Source organism: Agelaius tricolor, unplaced genomic scaffold (assembly GCF_023055355.1).
Source record: "Agelaius tricolor isolate 1412-34295 unplaced genomic scaffold, bAgeTri1.0.p SCAF_3, whole genome shotgun sequence".
In the NCBI taxonomy this organism is placed as follows: Eukaryota; Metazoa; Chordata; class Aves; order Passeriformes; family Icteridae; genus Agelaius; species Agelaius tricolor.
In genome coordinates, this window is record NW_027269263.1 from 38,582,776 (window position 1) to 38,600,596 (window position 17,821).

At 35.5% G+C, this 17,821-nt stretch overlaps 1 protein-coding gene across 4 annotated transcripts in view; it reads right to left on the reverse strand.

Moving 5' to 3' along the window:
* Positions 1 to 504: 504 nt before the first annotated feature.
* SLC16A7 (solute carrier family 16 member 7) overlaps positions 505 to 17,821 on the reverse strand; it is an 80,222-nt gene continuing 62,905 nt past the window's right edge. For all 4 annotated transcript variants that reach the window (XM_071423533.1, XM_071423534.1, XM_071423535.1 and 1 more), the window contains 3 exons: positions 12,705 to 12,848; positions 10,348 to 11,160; positions 505 to 7,977 (listed from right to left, as the gene is read on the reverse strand). In XM_071423533.1, coding sequence (XP_071279634.1) covers positions 7,706 to 7,977; positions 10,348 to 11,160; positions 12,705 to 12,848 — 1,229 coding nt within the window. In that variant the 3' untranslated portion in view covers positions 505 to 7,705. The remainder of the gene's footprint in view (positions 7,978 to 10,347; positions 11,161 to 12,704; positions 12,849 to 17,821) is intronic.

Below are 17,821 nucleotides of genomic sequence, written 5' to 3' on the forward strand. Positions count from 1 at the left end.
CACATTCTGTAAATAAAAATTTTAGTGGGGCAAGCAATTGTAGACTGAAGTCAATTTACAAAAACATAGGAACAGATAAAATTCAGAGGATACAAAGTAGGACTTATCTACAGTATTTCAAGACGTGGATAAATCTCTGTAGCAAAACAAGTATTGGTGATTAAGGAATAACATTCCATGTACATGGAATATAGGAATACCTCCAAGTCCAAGTAATGGGGAAAAGAAACCCTGGTGTCCAGATGGCATTTGAATTATGTATGAAAATAAATCCTAATGATGGTGAAATTAGGAATAGCAAGGGGTTGGTACAATGTTCTGTTACTAGTAGTAGCTTTTCTCCACAGGAAATCTTGAAGTTCTGTTTCTGTACGCAACAAGAAGTGATTTTGAGATCTTTGCTGCAACTGAATAGTGAATCAATCTAAATATCTATGAATATTTGCACACTGAAGGTGCAAATAATATACTATTAAGAAGACTAAGAAAATAGAATTTACATCCTTTCAGAAAAAATTTACATGGAAATTTTATTTTAATTTTTCTTTTTTTCTCCCAATTGCTTATTATACACAATTTTCATTGTAATTTCCCATAAATATATATGGACAAACTTGACATATTACACAGTAGTACAGGCCTGGAATAGAAGTTAATGAACAAAAATGCATTTAAATACAATTTAATGCAATGCATAAGCACTTTACAGGGTTAATATACATTATGAACAATGAATTTTGTCAGGTCAAAAAAAGGATTTGGCATCTAGAAAGTTATAATTCACTCATATCTCTTTGGAACATAAATAGCACCTCTAGCTAATAAATGATTGTCAAAAAAAAAAAAATCTAGCCAATATATTCAAGTAAAAACCATACAGTATTGCAAAATACAGAAAGGAAGAAACAACTTTATTAGTCAACAACAATGGTTACTGCATGTTTAATTATTGCATAGCAATACCAGGTTCTGTTGATAAACTGCAGATACGGTGAACTTTCCAAGTAGGCTGTAAGTGGAAAATGCAGCTGTAACACTCTTTGAGGAAGGGAATTTATGTAAATGACTTATGTACCACTCTGAAAAATCTCCCAGTAATTTTAAGGTAAAACTTTTTTAAAGAGTGAGAGCCAAATGTAGACTTTTCATGGGCTTGCCTACTTGCAGACAAATTAAAACCACCAAAACCTGTTAAAGGTATGATATGTTTTCAGTGTTTTTAATGACTAATGTTCTGGAGAATTTCACATATTAATCTAAGAGAAATATTGTTTGCAGAGGCTTGAGTATTCTCACTTTCCATACTTGTTACAAAAAATATCATGTCGACCACTATTTTGTATGAAGTGGTCATACATATCACATTAGCTGAAAACTCAGTGTATTGGTTGCAGTCTGTTCAGAGATCATTTAGTTAATATTTCCACAGCAATGATACCCCACCAACAAGTTCACCAACAATGTAGGTTTTGCCATCTACCTCAATGAACATCATCAGTGATCTTAGGCTGCTTTGAACTGAGTCATAGTTGGAAACCAGTGTTACATAATACTGCAGCTTTTTTAATTAATTTCTACTATAAATAATTTTAGCAGAAACTGAAAGATAGCATATGCTCTTACAAAAAAGCTTCAAATTTTTCTGCCATTTGTGGAAGTTTTTTATTTGCTTACAATTATGTTTCATTTATCAGGCACAATATGCAACTTACTCTAAAATATTATATATATTTTATATATACATAAATATATATAATATATATAAATTAGAGTTTTATATATAGGGGAATACATATATACACATACCACATCTGCATATATATTCCCTTATATATGTCCATATATACATTCACAGACGACATAAACCATTTTCTCTGGAAATAAGAAAAATGAAGGTTATAAACTGCTCAAAGAAGGCTTGAAAGGAAATAAATAATTTCCTTTGGGGTTAACAGACTTGTTTGGATATTTATTCAAATATATCCTCTGTATTTTATAATCTACATTCAGAGTGTATGGTGGGATTTTTTTTAAATTTATTTACATAGGCTATTAAAATAATACATGTTGTGCGTTAATTTAGGGACTGATTCATTAGGAATATTATGCAGGCATAGAAAATTTGCCAGCTGTAACAAATCCTGTGTTTACTGTGTTATATCTGATGGTCCTGAGATTTGGAATGGAGAAAATAAGGCTGAAATCTCCACTGAAGCCACATCACCTCCAATGTCTGGTAAAGCTCTTTGATTGGTATTTTCATTTTGGCTTTAGTGGACTATCTACTAGGTCCTAGAAGGCAAGAATAGTTTGAAGAATATCTTTGAAGGAACAATCATATCTGGTTTTCTAAAGAGCACATGAAGAATAATCATCATTCCTTGACCCCAATCTAATATTTTGTGACTACTTCCTTCAACTGCCCCATAAAAGGAAAAGCAAGCTAAAATTTGCTATTATTTCTAAACCAGAAACACATTTTATTTTTCATGGATGCAAAATGTCCTGTAATAATTTTATAAACTGTTTGGATATATTAACTTTGTTAATTTCCCTAACTCAGAAATTGCAAGAAAACAAAAAAGAATAATGGGCCAGCATCTCACAGAAAAATCATTAGACTTTCGATAGCTAAATGACACACTGAGTTTTTAAACCAGATCAGTGATGCAAAAACTTCACAGGTAAGGGTTAAGATTAAAGATATGTTAAGTGATACAAAGATGTGGACACAGATATGCCCTGCCTTGAAAACAGAAATGTAAGCAGCTTTAAATATTTGGGAGACTTTCTAATAGTCTGTACAGGTTTTACCATTATGCATTTTGTTAACTCTTCTTCCAGGGTTGTGCAAGTCTCCAAACTTCAACTGAGAGGTAGACGATGAGAAAAATTTGAACTGCAAAACTACAACATGCAAATTATGTTGAAATCACACAGCAATGCTTATGCAAATTCTCATCAAAAATGTGATAGTACATGCAAGCACTTTCATTATATATATATTTGCACAAATATCAGAAGTGCACCCACCCTCAAAAAATTCCAAACAGCCTTATTAAAACTGGTAAGCCATCTCTGAAAATAATTATTTTAAAATTCCCTTTATATTCCTCCCTGTGAGTAGAAAAATAGTAATCTATAGAGAAACTAACAAAAATGGCCTGATTCGATTTTGTTATAGGCAAAATTGTCGGTGTCATTTACAGCATGTTCATCTATAAAAGTGGTGACTGGCTTTGTTTAGTGAAATCCTGATAGCAGTCCAAAATCTGGCTGCATATAGTATCTTTAACTTATGTATCCCAGTAATATCTCTCCACTAATATTCACAACCAGACATGAAAGAAGGAAATGAAAAATGTTGCATTTGGCAACATAGAAAATGTGTCATTTCAGGAAAACAAACAAGAAATATTTAAGTATAAGTCACTGCATCCCCAGTCCAAATTTTTTGTTACATCAAAACAAAGTATGGGGTGGTGGAGGTGGGGAATGTTTAAAAGGAATGAGAATTCTCTGGGAGGAACAATCATGTACACATTGCCAAATGATTTTAAGCACAGTGGATGCTGATATGTAACATGACTATTAAAATTCATGTGAATTTTGCATTGATATGAATCAATGTCAGTGAAATTGGCTGCCATTCCCTTCAGCAGTAAGTAAAGCTGTACCTCCTCTCAATAAGGACAGTGTCACTTAAAAAAATCTATTTGAAGATGAAGTAAGATTTTCCCTAGCTCTGTCAAAGCAGTTCACAAAACACACTCCTGAAATAAAAGCATTGTCGTCTTTCATACAAAAAGATGCTTTTCTGAACTTCATGGAAATACAGAATTAACAACAATTGCAACCACAGTTCAATGGGGAGAGATGGGAGGGGTGAAATTTTGATACGTTCCTGAAATAGTACTGAGAATTATTAGTGAAGAGTCTTTCTCTGGAGTTGAAAAGGGCAATACAGGAGAATTCTCCAGCTAATAGAGTATATGATATAAAGAAACCCAAAAGAGAGAGAAGTATCTGGATGTGTATTTTAAAACAACTTAAAATTTAACCCTGATATGAAATTGGGGAAAATATTATTGATGCTATCCACCTTCCTACTACTTTTAAAATTTTCACATTATTTTTTCTAGAAGAGAAAAAGGGCAATCAGGCTTAGAAATACTGTAGCAGAGAAACTAAAAGAATGAAGTATACATGAGTATAAATGAAAACAAGACCAGTTACGGATTTGCTTGCACTGAGACTATAGATTCTTAGAGCGCATAAGAGACACGTGCTAGAAAGTTGGAGTAAATTTCTTCATCACTGATCAGGGGAATGTCTTAGTCCTGACCCTTCAGTGGTTCAAACTGAGGGTGAGGTAATTAAGAGAAACCAGAGCAATTCAGAGAAATTATGTATATACCCAGGTCTAATCTCAAAAGCAGAAATGTAGCAATGAAATGGTTTACAGTACAAATTACAGGTCAGTGCAAGTAGGAGTGATATTCAGGAGTTTGAAGGCAAGTTATACTCATTTCGCTGCTTGATGTTCAGAATAAAGTTGATTCAAGGCAATTTATTATTATCATTACTTTTAGAAATAAGAGCTACCTATACTAGGCAATTGCCCCTTTAGGACCTGTTATTTGGAAGACACAGGTTTTTAATTTGAGACAGTTTTTGCATAGACACAGTTCCAATTTTCTTCACTCATTTCTGGGTTTTAACTTCTTTAATATTCAGTAATATCAAGAGTATGCTGATGGGTTTTATTTCGTTGCCATTATTAAGAGAAAGAGTAATGAAAGAGGTGTAAGGAAATGTTTAACCTGGCTCTTCCTGCTTTATATCACTCTAGTTGCCTGCCACATCATTTTGCCTTATGGGATTAAAAACTGCACATTGGTGAGTGGTGGTAAAGCAGCTCTTGCACCACTATTAACTTTTAACATAATGGACCAGAGATGAAAAAGTAGCATCTCTGTAGAGTGTTTACAGAAATTTTTATTTCCTCTGAGATAGTGAGATAATTTTTGCTACTAGTGGTCAGATGTGTCTATGGCTCAAGGAACTTTGTTTTTCCCTTATTTCCTATGCCATGTTGTTTTGTATTCTGAGATCCTGCATAGAACAGGCAAGTTGCCTGCATATTTCCTGAGAGACTTTTTTTATCATCATTTTTCTGAATCCTTTATTTACTCAACAGCACCTTTTAACAGCCTTCAGTCAAAAGTTGACTCTTCTTGTATTCTACCTTTATTCTTAATCATGCTCCTTTATTGCAAATAGATAACAATAAGCACCTATAATTTTACCTCGGACATTTTGGTTCAGTTCCTGTATTAATCTCTTTTCAAATAATCTCTGCATTTCTATCAGTGGCTATTGAGAGCAGAGTGATATTCTTGATGACCACTCTTCAGCTAAAATTTCAGTTCATCTTTCATAATCCAGTATTTATAACTGATAATCCTCACTGTATGAAAGCTTAGTATTTGAAACTCATCCTTTCTGGCTATGGGCACACAAGGCCTTCACAGCTCCTGGAATTCACTCAGTATGTTTGTACAGCCATAAAGAGAGCAATGCTTCATGTCATGGGCTGCTGCAAGGCTAAGGTTTGGGTGGAGGTGCAATGTGTTTACTTCCTCTCTGAAGCTGGGGCTGGGGAGAGGAACTGTAATTTTACTGGGACTGAATCATTCCTCTTTACAAAGTACACAGCTTGAGTCTGAACATGCAACCCATATTTATCCCAAAACTCTGAAATGCACATATTTTGATTCTGATGCTCCTAAAAATTTATAGGGTTTGTTGGAGAAGTTTGGTTTTCCTGAATATAACTAGGCAAAAAGTAGGTATTAAATTCTGTACCATGATGAGAGTAGATTCATATTTCTCCCCAAAACAGTGATGAGAAAACTTAAAAAATCAGCATTATTGTGGAACTTTATAAAATGATAAACCAGTAAAACAGAAACAAGCACTATCCACATTTTTAGAAGAAAAATTAAAATATTTTTGAACATAATAATATTAAGAAATTACTTTCTTAAAAGCCCTCCCATATCTACTAGATTTTACTGTTGAGTTTTTAATTTTGTTATTGGCACTTCAAAGTGTGTTTATCACAGTTAGCTCTCTGTCCAATATATTTCCAACTTTTTGAGATTTAGAAGAGGACTAAAATGAAGAATTTTCTTTTCCTGGAATTGAGTGTAGGTGTATCCTGCATAAACAGTGCATAAATGTTTTATGAATCAGACCCTTAATTTTCACAATTTTTGAGGCATTCATAAGCATCCCTTCAAAATGAATAGCACCTTTCCTTACCTAGAAATAGAACAGAAATAATTTCACATATTATCTTCAGAAGCTTGCACTTTTAACTTTCAAAGCACTACTAAATGATTTGTGTAAAGTAAAATTGTAGGTTTATGCCTTGTTTTGTCTAAAGGAAGAGGAACAATTGTGTACATTTTAATTTATATGATGGTCTGCATGAAATTGTAGACACAAGACTAAACATCCTGCATAAAACTGGTGTGTCAATACAAAGCTTCCAGACTGGCATTGTCAAGGTGCCTTGCAGCATTTTTGCTCAAAGCAGCACTACAAAAAAAAGAAGTAGCTTTTCACTAAATTCCTGGGAAAGAGAAGTGGGAACTGGGAAGCTACCCATCTGCAAAGATCAGAAGTTAGATCTTAAATCTCCTCTCAAGACACCATCAAACAACTAACAACTTGTCAATAAAGCCAAGCATCGACTTTGAAGTCATTGTCATGAAACTCATTAAGGCCACAAAAGCCAAGGGTTAGTATCCTTTTAACATCAGCAGATTATGAATCTAGTCCCTTTAGGAAAATGGCTTCACAGTCTGATCCAGATCCTTCAGCTACAGAGGAATACATAGGCAAACAAAGTGATTGCCACTCTTGTTAGAAATGTAAAACTTGGGTTTATATCTTTTATGTACAGGCAGATTTTAGCTAGTTTGAATTAGCAAGGTGTGAACATACTTTGAATTCAAATGTATATGTTGAAGTACTATGTAATCAGCTATCACTGGAGGAAACTACTTCTGGAATATATTATAAATCAGCTTTTTATTGCATTTTAGAGGTGTGATCACCAATTATTTGTCTCCTACACTTAACTTTTATATCCATAATTGCTTATGCAGCCATATTTTTTATCTAGTGGGTGTACAAAAGAGAAGAATGTTTCAGTGTGCTACAGTCAGGTATTATGTCTCTTTTGAAACAAATCTTTGACTTTATGTTCTCTTTAATATTAATGGCAAGTAGAATTTGGACAGGTTATTTCAAAAGACTTTAACCACATCATAAAGATGAATGCAAGTATCTTCCCAAATAAGAGTAGGAGATACTCTTGCACTAGATAGACTTCTGAAACAAAACTGTTTGTCATTGGAAGGCTTTATAGCATGGTTTATCTGACTCTTGATTGTCCAGAGTCAAAATTCAATGGATTCATTTGCATTGAGTCACTACCTCTGTAATTGTAATTTTATATCTCTGAAACAAATACACTGTAGATAGTAATTTAGCTTTGAGTCTTGCCATAGGGCAAAAATCTGTTCCCATCCAATATTGTGACTGATCATTATTACCACAAAACCTGGCCTGTGTCCTGAAGACATATTCCTAATGGAAGTCATAAATGTTGCCTTCCTAGCTATATTTCAGATTAAATATTGGTTTCTCTTTCTGATGGATCTTCAGGAGCTTTATCAGCTCTGCTGGAAGCATCTTCATTCTCATTGTTTGTTAATGGTTCTGCTTCCTTTGGGTCAGCGTTCTTCTGTGCTTTCTGCTTCTCATCTTCTAACTTCTTTTCTTTTGCCAACAGCCTGTAGTTGATGGCATTGCCAATGAACAACCAGATACTGGCCACAGTCACAATCACTCCGCAGACAAAATACATGTACTTATATTCCCCAGTAACATCTACTAACCAACCTGAAATACAAAGATAAGAAGAGAGAAAAAGTGTATTTAGACTAGGATACTAAATAAAATGCACATGTTTCCCTTGGTAAAAATATCTATATATTTTTTTGTTTTGAAGTTGGAGCAGAAATGCATTTTCAACACGTTAAAGCTGTCTAACATAGATAGTGGAACTTGCAAAAAAGCCCCGTATTAATCGAGATAGCAACTGAAGACACTGACAATCATAAAATGTTGAAGAACAAAGTAAAGCTTAATGAATAATGACAGTTTTTCAGTTCTTTTATTTTCATTCTTTCATTACCTTATTATTTTATTCACCTCCTAATTGTGTTTTCCTATTGTTTGGAGTGACAGTCTGACACTCACTGAGGCTGCATAAAGACAATAGGATGAAGAGAAATCTGCCTTTTTAGGCTGCTGTCTCTGTGCATCAGCTGCCTGCTTTTCACTTTTACTTTACTCTGGTGAGAGATAGAAAGGCTTCTCCCTCCAGCCATCACACTCAACTGCTGAGTTTTAAACTCTGAGCCCTATACCTAAAACTTACATTCAGACCTCTGAGATTAAATTTCTTTATGACAAGGAGAGAAAAATATAACAGTTCTTCCAATTTATGAGAAATTTCTTCTAAATTTTCCCAATTCCCAAATTAACATCTCTATGTATCCAAGTATTTAGCTCTGAACTTTCCTACACTATAATTGAAACTCACAGGGTAAGCTGCACACTTCAATTTAGTATGCATTTAGATGCTTTTACTGGGCTAAAAGCATAATGCCAGCCTATTCACCTGATACATGTTTACAGGCCATGAAATTATTCCAGACTTTTTTTTTCACAAACCTAGTATTAGGACAAATTCAAATAGCACTGCAAGTGTACAACTCACTTATTAGTGTAAATAGTGCAATCTGTTGATTTTTATCAATGAGTAGTCTCATAAAAAATATTTAAAAACAAAATTCTGAATTAGCAATGCTTCAGCATACTATTTTAAAACATATGAACTAGTCAAAACTGGAGCTTAGCTTTTCCATATGTTCACCCCCTTTGTTGCCTCTGTTTAACAAGTTAGATCAATTATTCATGGTGTTATAGCACAAAAAAAATGCTTTCCAAAACTCCTGAAAAGTTTTTATACTGAAAAACAAATACCTGTGTAAGCTACTTCTCCATAAATATTGGATTTTATATCTTTTGAGTTGATACTGATTTCAGAACCTCACTGAAAAGGCTGGACTCCAGTGGTTAGAGGCTCAGACTCCCCACTAGGTGGCACAGAAAGAGTCTGTGTGAGGATATATTTTGCTCTACCTTAGCCAAAGTGGATTTGTATGTTAAATGATGAGAAAAATATGGAATGCTTTTAGACATATTAAAAATTTACTTGTATAAATATTAGTTTACTGAAGTGAGTGTAACTGTTTTGGCATATTCAGAATTGCACACAACAATGCTATTTTCATAGAAATACTGACAGTAATCTGAAGTATTTTGGTATATATAAATGCTTTTAGGCACACAATCTTGCTGACTTCTGAGGCAGTGCTAATGTGGGTACAGTGCTAATGTTCCTTAGGCTGGCAATCTCACTATCTTTATATTCGCATATTGTTGGGCTTATACTGCAACACACACACCAAGATACACACCAATGCTTCTCAATAAAATTAGAGCATCTATTTTTTAATCTCTTATATCATCAGAAATCTCAATAATATAAAGCTTACTATCAGCATTACTGAATACTGAGAAAATAGATAGCAAACAGAAAATACTTTCTGAAAATACTTTCTGAAAATACTGTTCATTTTTGCTGCTAGAAGCCCAAGTCTCATGAATAAAGTCCAGGTGATGCACCTAGGCTCCCTTTAAGCTCCCCTTACACCTGAAAAGAGAAGTTGGTGACGCTAACATCTTTCAGTCAGTTCACCCTCTGCATTGCCTTGCCCCATCTATTGGCTATAGAAACAGGCTAAAGGACTGGCTGTGAGCAGAGCTGGGGTGTGAAGTGATGCCAGGCTGCAATGCTCCACAGCACCCTGATGGAATCCCACCATGTGTGCACCCTGCCAAAAACGCTGAGCAGGCCTGTGTTTCTTCTGACACTTTCCTGTTAGTTTTTTCCTCTCTGGAAATGCCCATTCTCTCTGTTTAGATAAATTAAAGGTGTTTAAGCAAGTGTAAGTAAGCACTCTTGAGGCTGCCCCTAGGTTGGAGAAAAGTAACTGATGCAGTTATTTTTTACTATCAGGCTGTTACAGTACATTTCTAGTAAAAGGAAAACATTAAGAACAATGTTTATATTAATTCAACGTTACATTGCAAGATTATGCCGTAATGTCTGAAAAAAAATGGAAAGAAATAGATTCTTACCTCCTAGAGGAGGGCCTATGAGCACAGGGCAACATTCCACAATGGTGACCAGTCCCACCGCACTGGAAAATCTGGCAGCTCCAACAAGGTCCATCAAGGTCTCAAAAAGAACGCTGCTAACCATTCCAAATGCAAACCCAAAAAACACAGCATATATCACCAAGCCAGTGTAATTTTTTGCCAGAGGGCACAAGATATGACAGACTCCGTTGTACAAGACAGCAAAACTAAAAAAGTACTGAATCTTTGGCCGGATAAACCTGGAGTTTGCCACAAGTCCCATGGAAGGCCTAGCAAACATGTCTACAAAGGCTAAGATAGACAGCAAAAAAGCAGCAGAATATTCATCAATTCCCTTGTGCTTGGCATAAGGAGCCAAGAATACTATTGGAGCAAAGAAACCAATAAACATAATGACATTTCCTGACAAATATATCAGAAACCCTCTGTGTTTAAAAAGGGACAGATCTAGATACTTATTCATAGTTTGCCAACAAGACTTCTTGTTGTTTTTGTGCAAGGCAGAATCTCCTGTGCCTTTTTCAACATCTTTTTTCACAGGAGGGACTTTTTTTGGTCCAACAGGTCTCATAAGTGACCCAGCCACACAGCAGTTCAAAAGAAGTCCTCCCAGAATAAGAAAGCTTCCTTTCCAGCCAAAAGCATTAAAGAGGAATTGATTGAGAGGTGCCAATGTGCTCAGAAACACTGGACTTCCAGCCATTGCCAATCCATTAGCGATGGGACGCTTCTTATAGAAATACTTGCCAATCATGGTCAAGGCAGGCTGTAAGTTGAATGCTAAACCCAGACCTAAACAACACATAAAAGACAGTATTATTGCAGGTCATGCAGTGAAAATCACATCTCAGCTCTTTCAAGTAATTTTTAAAACGACCAGTATCCAACTCAGTGATTCTCAATATTGAAACCAACTAGCATCAGAAAATGAAATTCAGCCTCACTGATGTCTATGAGTGCTCATACCAAGACTGTGTCATGGTGGCATTTGGTCATCTTCCCCTGCAGTGCTGCATTGAAAGCCAAAACTCCTTTTTGTGTTTCAGCAATGATAGAAACAGGGGAATCACATACAGAAGAATGATGGTATCCGTGCCTTGACTCACCATTTTTTTATTTGCTAAACTATAATACAATTCTCTCCTGGCTCATTTAACAAAACTTATTAAATGTCACCTCAACTACAATGAATGTAGGGTTTATTTAAATGCATAAATCTCCTAATTTCCTATTTCCAACTCTAATTAATATACAACTTGTCTGCAAAACTGGAGGATAAAATAGCAAATTATTTTCCAGCACATTCAGCTCTCCTTCCCCAGGTCACTATTAAGGAGTTTTAAAGGACACATGTGGGAGCAGACCACCCACCCAGAGCAGTCGACTGTATAAACTGAACCCAAAGCTGATCCTCTAGGCCTTCTCTATGTATTAAGACATCTAAGCCATAAACTCTAATATGCCTCTGCTTGATGGTACAGGAGAGAAACTCTCTTCCTTCATAGGCCCATTCCCAGACTCTGACATTACTCTTTCAGTAGGCACCATGTTTAGGATGTCAAAAATAAGACTTTTAAGGATTAATCACTGAACAAAAACAGACTCCTTTAGTCTCAACATAAAGGAAGATGAGCCTGAATATACAGGTATTATCTCATTCATTTATTACCTGCAATATTTCACCTCTCCTTTCTTATTCTGAGAAGGGAAAAACCCCACAACGTTTAATAAGGAGATTCTTTAATTTACTGGCGTTACAATGAGTTTAAGTCATTACTTTAGGCGATATCTAGGCCTGTGATAGATGATTATGAATAATTTTATTTGGTGACTGACCCTGGGGGATTTTAAACAGAAAAATATTGAACTGAAAGTTGTTAGACTTTTCGGTGAGATTATGTGTTTGTAAAAAACCTACAGAAATCTGGTACAAGTTTTCACAATTCTACTAGAATTTGGCTAGCCTCTGCCATCCTGTTTGCAGTGCAACATGACTGAAAGCTAAAACAACAAATGTGAAATTGTACACAAATGACTGTAATAAGTGCTGTCATGAGCCAATCAATTTTTATACCACAATTATATGCAATGTGGAAAAGTACATACATACAGCATTTATTGAATAAATTCATCAGTTGTTTCTGGATTGTCCTAAGAAATAATTTAATATCATGCCAGTTAATTTAAAGGATTAGATGGCTGAAATTAACTGATTTTACTACCTTCTTGGATTGCATCTGTACACAGAGAATTCTTGATCAGTGAGGCTCATTTGTAGAACAATATTAGAAATAATTTGTTATAACATAAAATAACCTTTTAAACAGGACTCTTACCTCCAACCACACCAATACATATATACAACTCAAGGACACTATTGCAGAAAGAGGATGCAATCATTCCAAAAGAACAGAGGATACCCCCAGCTATCATCACAGGCCGGCTACCATACTTATTCACCAAAATGCTGCTTATGGGACCTGTTGGTAGAAAGAAAATGCAATTTCAGGTAACAGGTAACTCTATCTTTGTATTTACAACATATTGGAATGCTTTCCTCTTCTATCCCAGAAAATGTTAAACTGTTTCTGTACCAATATGTCTTACAAACACTCTGTGAATTTGCAGACACAAGACTGGATGTGGATATACTGCCTCCATGACAATATAAATATTGATTAGTTATGGAGATGGATAAAAAGATTAAAGACATCAGACAAGCAAGAGGGATTGTTACAGTTCACGAACAATCAATACCAAGATCGGTCAATGAAAGTTTTGAAAGTGCAAGGACTGAAGTATTTCAAGTATGAAACAGGTATCAAAACTCCACAGAGCAGGAGGATTCCCCAGGCAAGCAGACTAAAATTACTTAAAACTGCAGCATCTCCTGCACCCCTACTTAGAACCACACACAAGCTTAAAAATATTGTCAAATCAGAACATAAATCTCTGGCCCCTGAGGCTTGCTTTCCCTTGCCTTATCAAGAGAGGAGTGCTAATGCACAGTAAGATAACTATAGACTGTCTGGGAAAATCTAAAATGTAGTTTAGCATAAAAACCTATAAAATTTAAAAATATTGCTCTAGGTCCATTTTTCAGTTTCAACTGCAATTCACTTTATGGTATAATTACATCCATACTAACCAAACAGCTAGAGTGCAATTTAGCATGACATACATTATATGTTTTTGAACAACCATGGCTAGAATAGATGGTGTGCTACATATCAAGACTAAGAGGTTGTCAAAGCTCTTTAGGTAAACCTGCATAGCATCTGGTTGCACTATATTTGGTCCAAACCATTACAAACAGTCTTGCTTTTGCAATAACAGAAGTTATACAACACAAAATTTTTAAAAAATAAAGAAAGCACCCAAAAAACCCAACATCATAGAATGCAATGCATTTCAAACTCAAGACAGAGCAGGTACCTAGTACAAAATGGAATGCCTTGATTTGCATCTGAGTTCACTGCAAGTTATTCACTATACTGGAAACAATTTAAAGTCTCTGTTTTTATGAAAATCTAAAGGAAAAAATGCCAGAAACTTCATGAAGTGAAAAGCCAAATCAAATGAAATTTAAAAGTGTGCTTTCATAGGCAAAGTTATATTTTAGACTCCAATCTTTGAATTACCTTAAATGCATTAGAGAATTATTATTGATAGGCTGAAAATGTTAATTACTATTTGCATATACACAACAGAAGTCTTAAAAATATGCCAAATGATCAATTTTTACCTTACTTCCTTATGGAAATAAGCTTCTACAATAGAGTTGCCCTGTGCCTGCCTGTCTTTTCTAATAGCTCATTAATACAGAGATCAACTTGAAGTTAACTTGACTGGAAAGCAAAGATTTAAGTGATGTTTAGATCTTAGTTTGTGTATTTATTAAATAGCTTGAGTTCCAGGGAGTCTTAAGCATAACTATTTATTGAAGCCAGCAAACATCCACAGCATGGAATGGACAACCAAATAGACAACAGCCCAGGGACTTATTAAAAGACTAGAACACTTATGAAGCGCTAAAAGATTTAACTGAGAGCTTATATGACGACATAACTACCATTTCTTTATTTCCATTTGAAGGGAGCCACTAAGCAGAACTGTGACAAGCAAGGCTTTCCCCTTTGAGACCATATGAAGAAAGCAGTGAAACATGGAAGAACATGATTTTAGAGTTATGTTTGGAAAATTAATGGTTGGGCTTCTGTCTGAGTTAGAAAGCAAGCCCTTTTGAAATATGTAAACAATAGAATTTCTCTAAATAAAAAAAAAAGACCCTTTCAACTGGAAATCTCTTTTTAACTCAAAGCAAAAAGTTTCATCCCAGTATCAAATAATAGGTATAAGTTTGAAAATAAATAAATCTAAGGCAAGTAAAAAAAAAATCTAGTTGTTTTTATTGCTAAACACAGTAACAGTATTCATTTAAGACATATGAAAACAATTATTTTTAATTAAAAAAAAAAAAAAATTCCCAGTCCTTCTTCCTGTGATGACATGGAAGTATTTACAAAATTGAAAATGAAAAATTTGTTTAGTATTTGCTAACAGACAGTTCCTTACCAGGAACAGGAAAACTGCATCTCTGCTGATCTTCACTGTAGCAGTTAGGCTGGGACTTTAAGTTACAGCTTTCCAGATCAAAGCACGTAATGTTAGCTTCACCTACAAGACCTAATAGCTGAGCTCAAATATGGATGTATTAATTCAGATAGGTTGTCTGAGCCTGATTCCATACTTTCAAATGAGAAAAATTTGGAATGTATCATGAATTTAAAAACCCTTTAAATATAATACTCCCTTTGAGCTGTTTTCTTTCAGTTAATAATGTGTACTTACCACCACAGCTCCCTTAATTTGAGGTTTTCTTTATGTATATTCCAGTATTTTAATTTAAAATTTGTGCATGTGGGAAATATTAATTTTTGTACAAGCCAAAAAGTTAGTTTAAGCTCCCTAAATTGTCTAGGACACTCTTCCAATGTGATAAGTAGGTTAAACATTTCATTCTGACATCTGTGCTTACACTTTGTTATGAAATCTCATAAAATAATGCATTTTCATCCCTTAATATAGATGTTTCTACATAAATTCCAGCTGTTTTCCTGGCATCATATGTTTTATAGCCTTGTACAAATTTCATGTCACATCTACCGTCTTTTACAATTATTTAAGTAATACTCACATGCCAGCATTCCTTGTATATTCTTTCTTTTTAGACAAAGGAAGATTAAGCTGTTTAATTACTATTACACTGCCAAAACCTTGCTATACATTAATATATGTGAATGCACTAAAGGACTGCTGGATCTCTGAATCTACTTTCCCAAAGCCTGAAGTAACTGCACAACAGATGTTAAGTCAGGAGACCCACAAGAATATTTACCCTGGTCTCTCCCTTAACACCCACAAACCATCAGTCACAAAAGATTATATACTCCCTAAAGCAAATTTAAGACCATTATCATAATATGCTAACACTCTCACAGCTGTACTTTTCTTTTATATCTTTTTGTTTCAAGCAAAGGACCAGGCTGTGAGACAGCAACTGGAACCAGCACCACTGAAAAACAGTTTCAGGAAGGGCTGTGCTTTATAAGACAAGAAAAAATAGCTGCTTTTCACATTCTTTGTCATTATGCCAAGGGAAAAGTGGCAAAAGTCATTTCAGTTGTGTGAGCAGAGATGGGATCATGCATTTTGGAGCTGTTAATGATGTTTCATACAAAATCTCTAATACTGTGACACCTATGCTCTGTTTCACTGGCTCAAAAGAGCATTTACTTGCATTTGTGCACAGAGAAGTTGTGGATGCTAAGAGCACATTTAGATTAGATGTTATGAAGAAAATCTTCCCTGTGAGGCTGGTGAGGTCCTGGAAGGGGTTGCCTAGAGAATCTGTGGCTGCCCCACCCCTAAGTGTTCTAGGCCAGCTTGGATGTGGCTCTGAACAATCTGATCTACTGGCAGGTGTCCTGTCCATGGCAGGGGGCTTGGAGCTAAATCATACCATCAGTCATAGGTTGGCCTGGGTTGGAAGGGACTTTAAAGGCCATCTAGTTTCAAACCCTTTAAGGTCATTTGCAAAAAATGTCCCTCATTCCTTCTTGGAGGGTCCCTTCAGGTAGTAGAAGGCCACAATTAGGTTACCCCACAGCCCTCTCTTTTCCAGGCTGAACAATCCCAATTCTCTCAATCCTTCCTCACCGGAGAGATGCTCCATCCCTCTAATCATCTTGGTAGCCTCCTCTGGACTTGATCTAACAGGTGATTCTTCTTTCTGTGCTGGGGGTCTCACAGAGGGATGCAGCACTGCAGCTTGCAGAATATAGGGGCAGTACAGAGCAGAGCAGAGAGGAATCCCCTCCCTTGCCCTGCTGCCCACACTGCTTGGGATGCAGCCCAGGCCACGTTTGGCTCTCTGTGCTGGGAGTGCCCATGGCTGGGTCACGTCCAGCCTCTCCTCCCCCAGCATCCTGAGCCCCTCTCAGCAGGGCTGCTCTCCATCTGCCCATCCCCAGCCTGTGCTGATACCAGAATCACCTCTCTGCTCTCCACGTGCCTTAGCAGAGCTCCTAGGAGGAGCTGTTCCATTAGTTCTAGTTTGAGTTCTCACTGCTGTAATGCAGTGATATAATTAGAGCGCACTCTGTAATTTCTCTCGCATACTGCCAGTGCATTCATGCTTTCTATTTTGCTACCTCCATTAATTTTAGAATGGAACTAGAGATAAACTTTCCGGATAAAAAGGTAATTTTTTTAAACATATATTGACAATGTCATTACAGTGTTCACAGTGTCATCAACCCAAAGGCAACATGAAATGACTCAGTCTGAACAATATGACATTTATTTAAATGAAGTGAATTTCTGAAAGTTGAAAATAAATGTAGTAATATTTCAAATTGCACTAATGCTACATTGTAGATTGCATCCTGTCAAGTGGTTTAAACACATTTTCAGCCATCTGCTCTGCAGAGTCAATGCAGCTGTCTTTCCAGTCAAGGTTTATCTTTTATTTCTGTTTCCTACAAGGCTGGAAAAGCCCAAGGAGCCCCAAGAATTGATATTAGTATAAACTATTTGCTAAGATCAGTCCAAAATTTTCTCTTTTTTTTTTTTTTTTTTAATATGAAGTCCACCAATGAAAACTCATTCAATCACAAAGGCTTTAAGCAAGTTCTTAGTACTGCTAACGAAATCCTATCTCTGGTACTCAGAGGAAAAGCAACTCAAAATGCTTAAAACCTGTTAATTATCTTGGAAAATACTTTCAAAGTATGCTGTTTTTCTCAAGTAGGTCTAAGACCAAATATTATGCATTCTGTGACAGTTTAATCTCTCATTCAAAAGCCTTTTGCTAAATTATTTAGTATTCTTGGACAGGCTTTGACAGAAGAAAAATAAAAATATTAAAAAGTCATACAACTATTTTTGCATT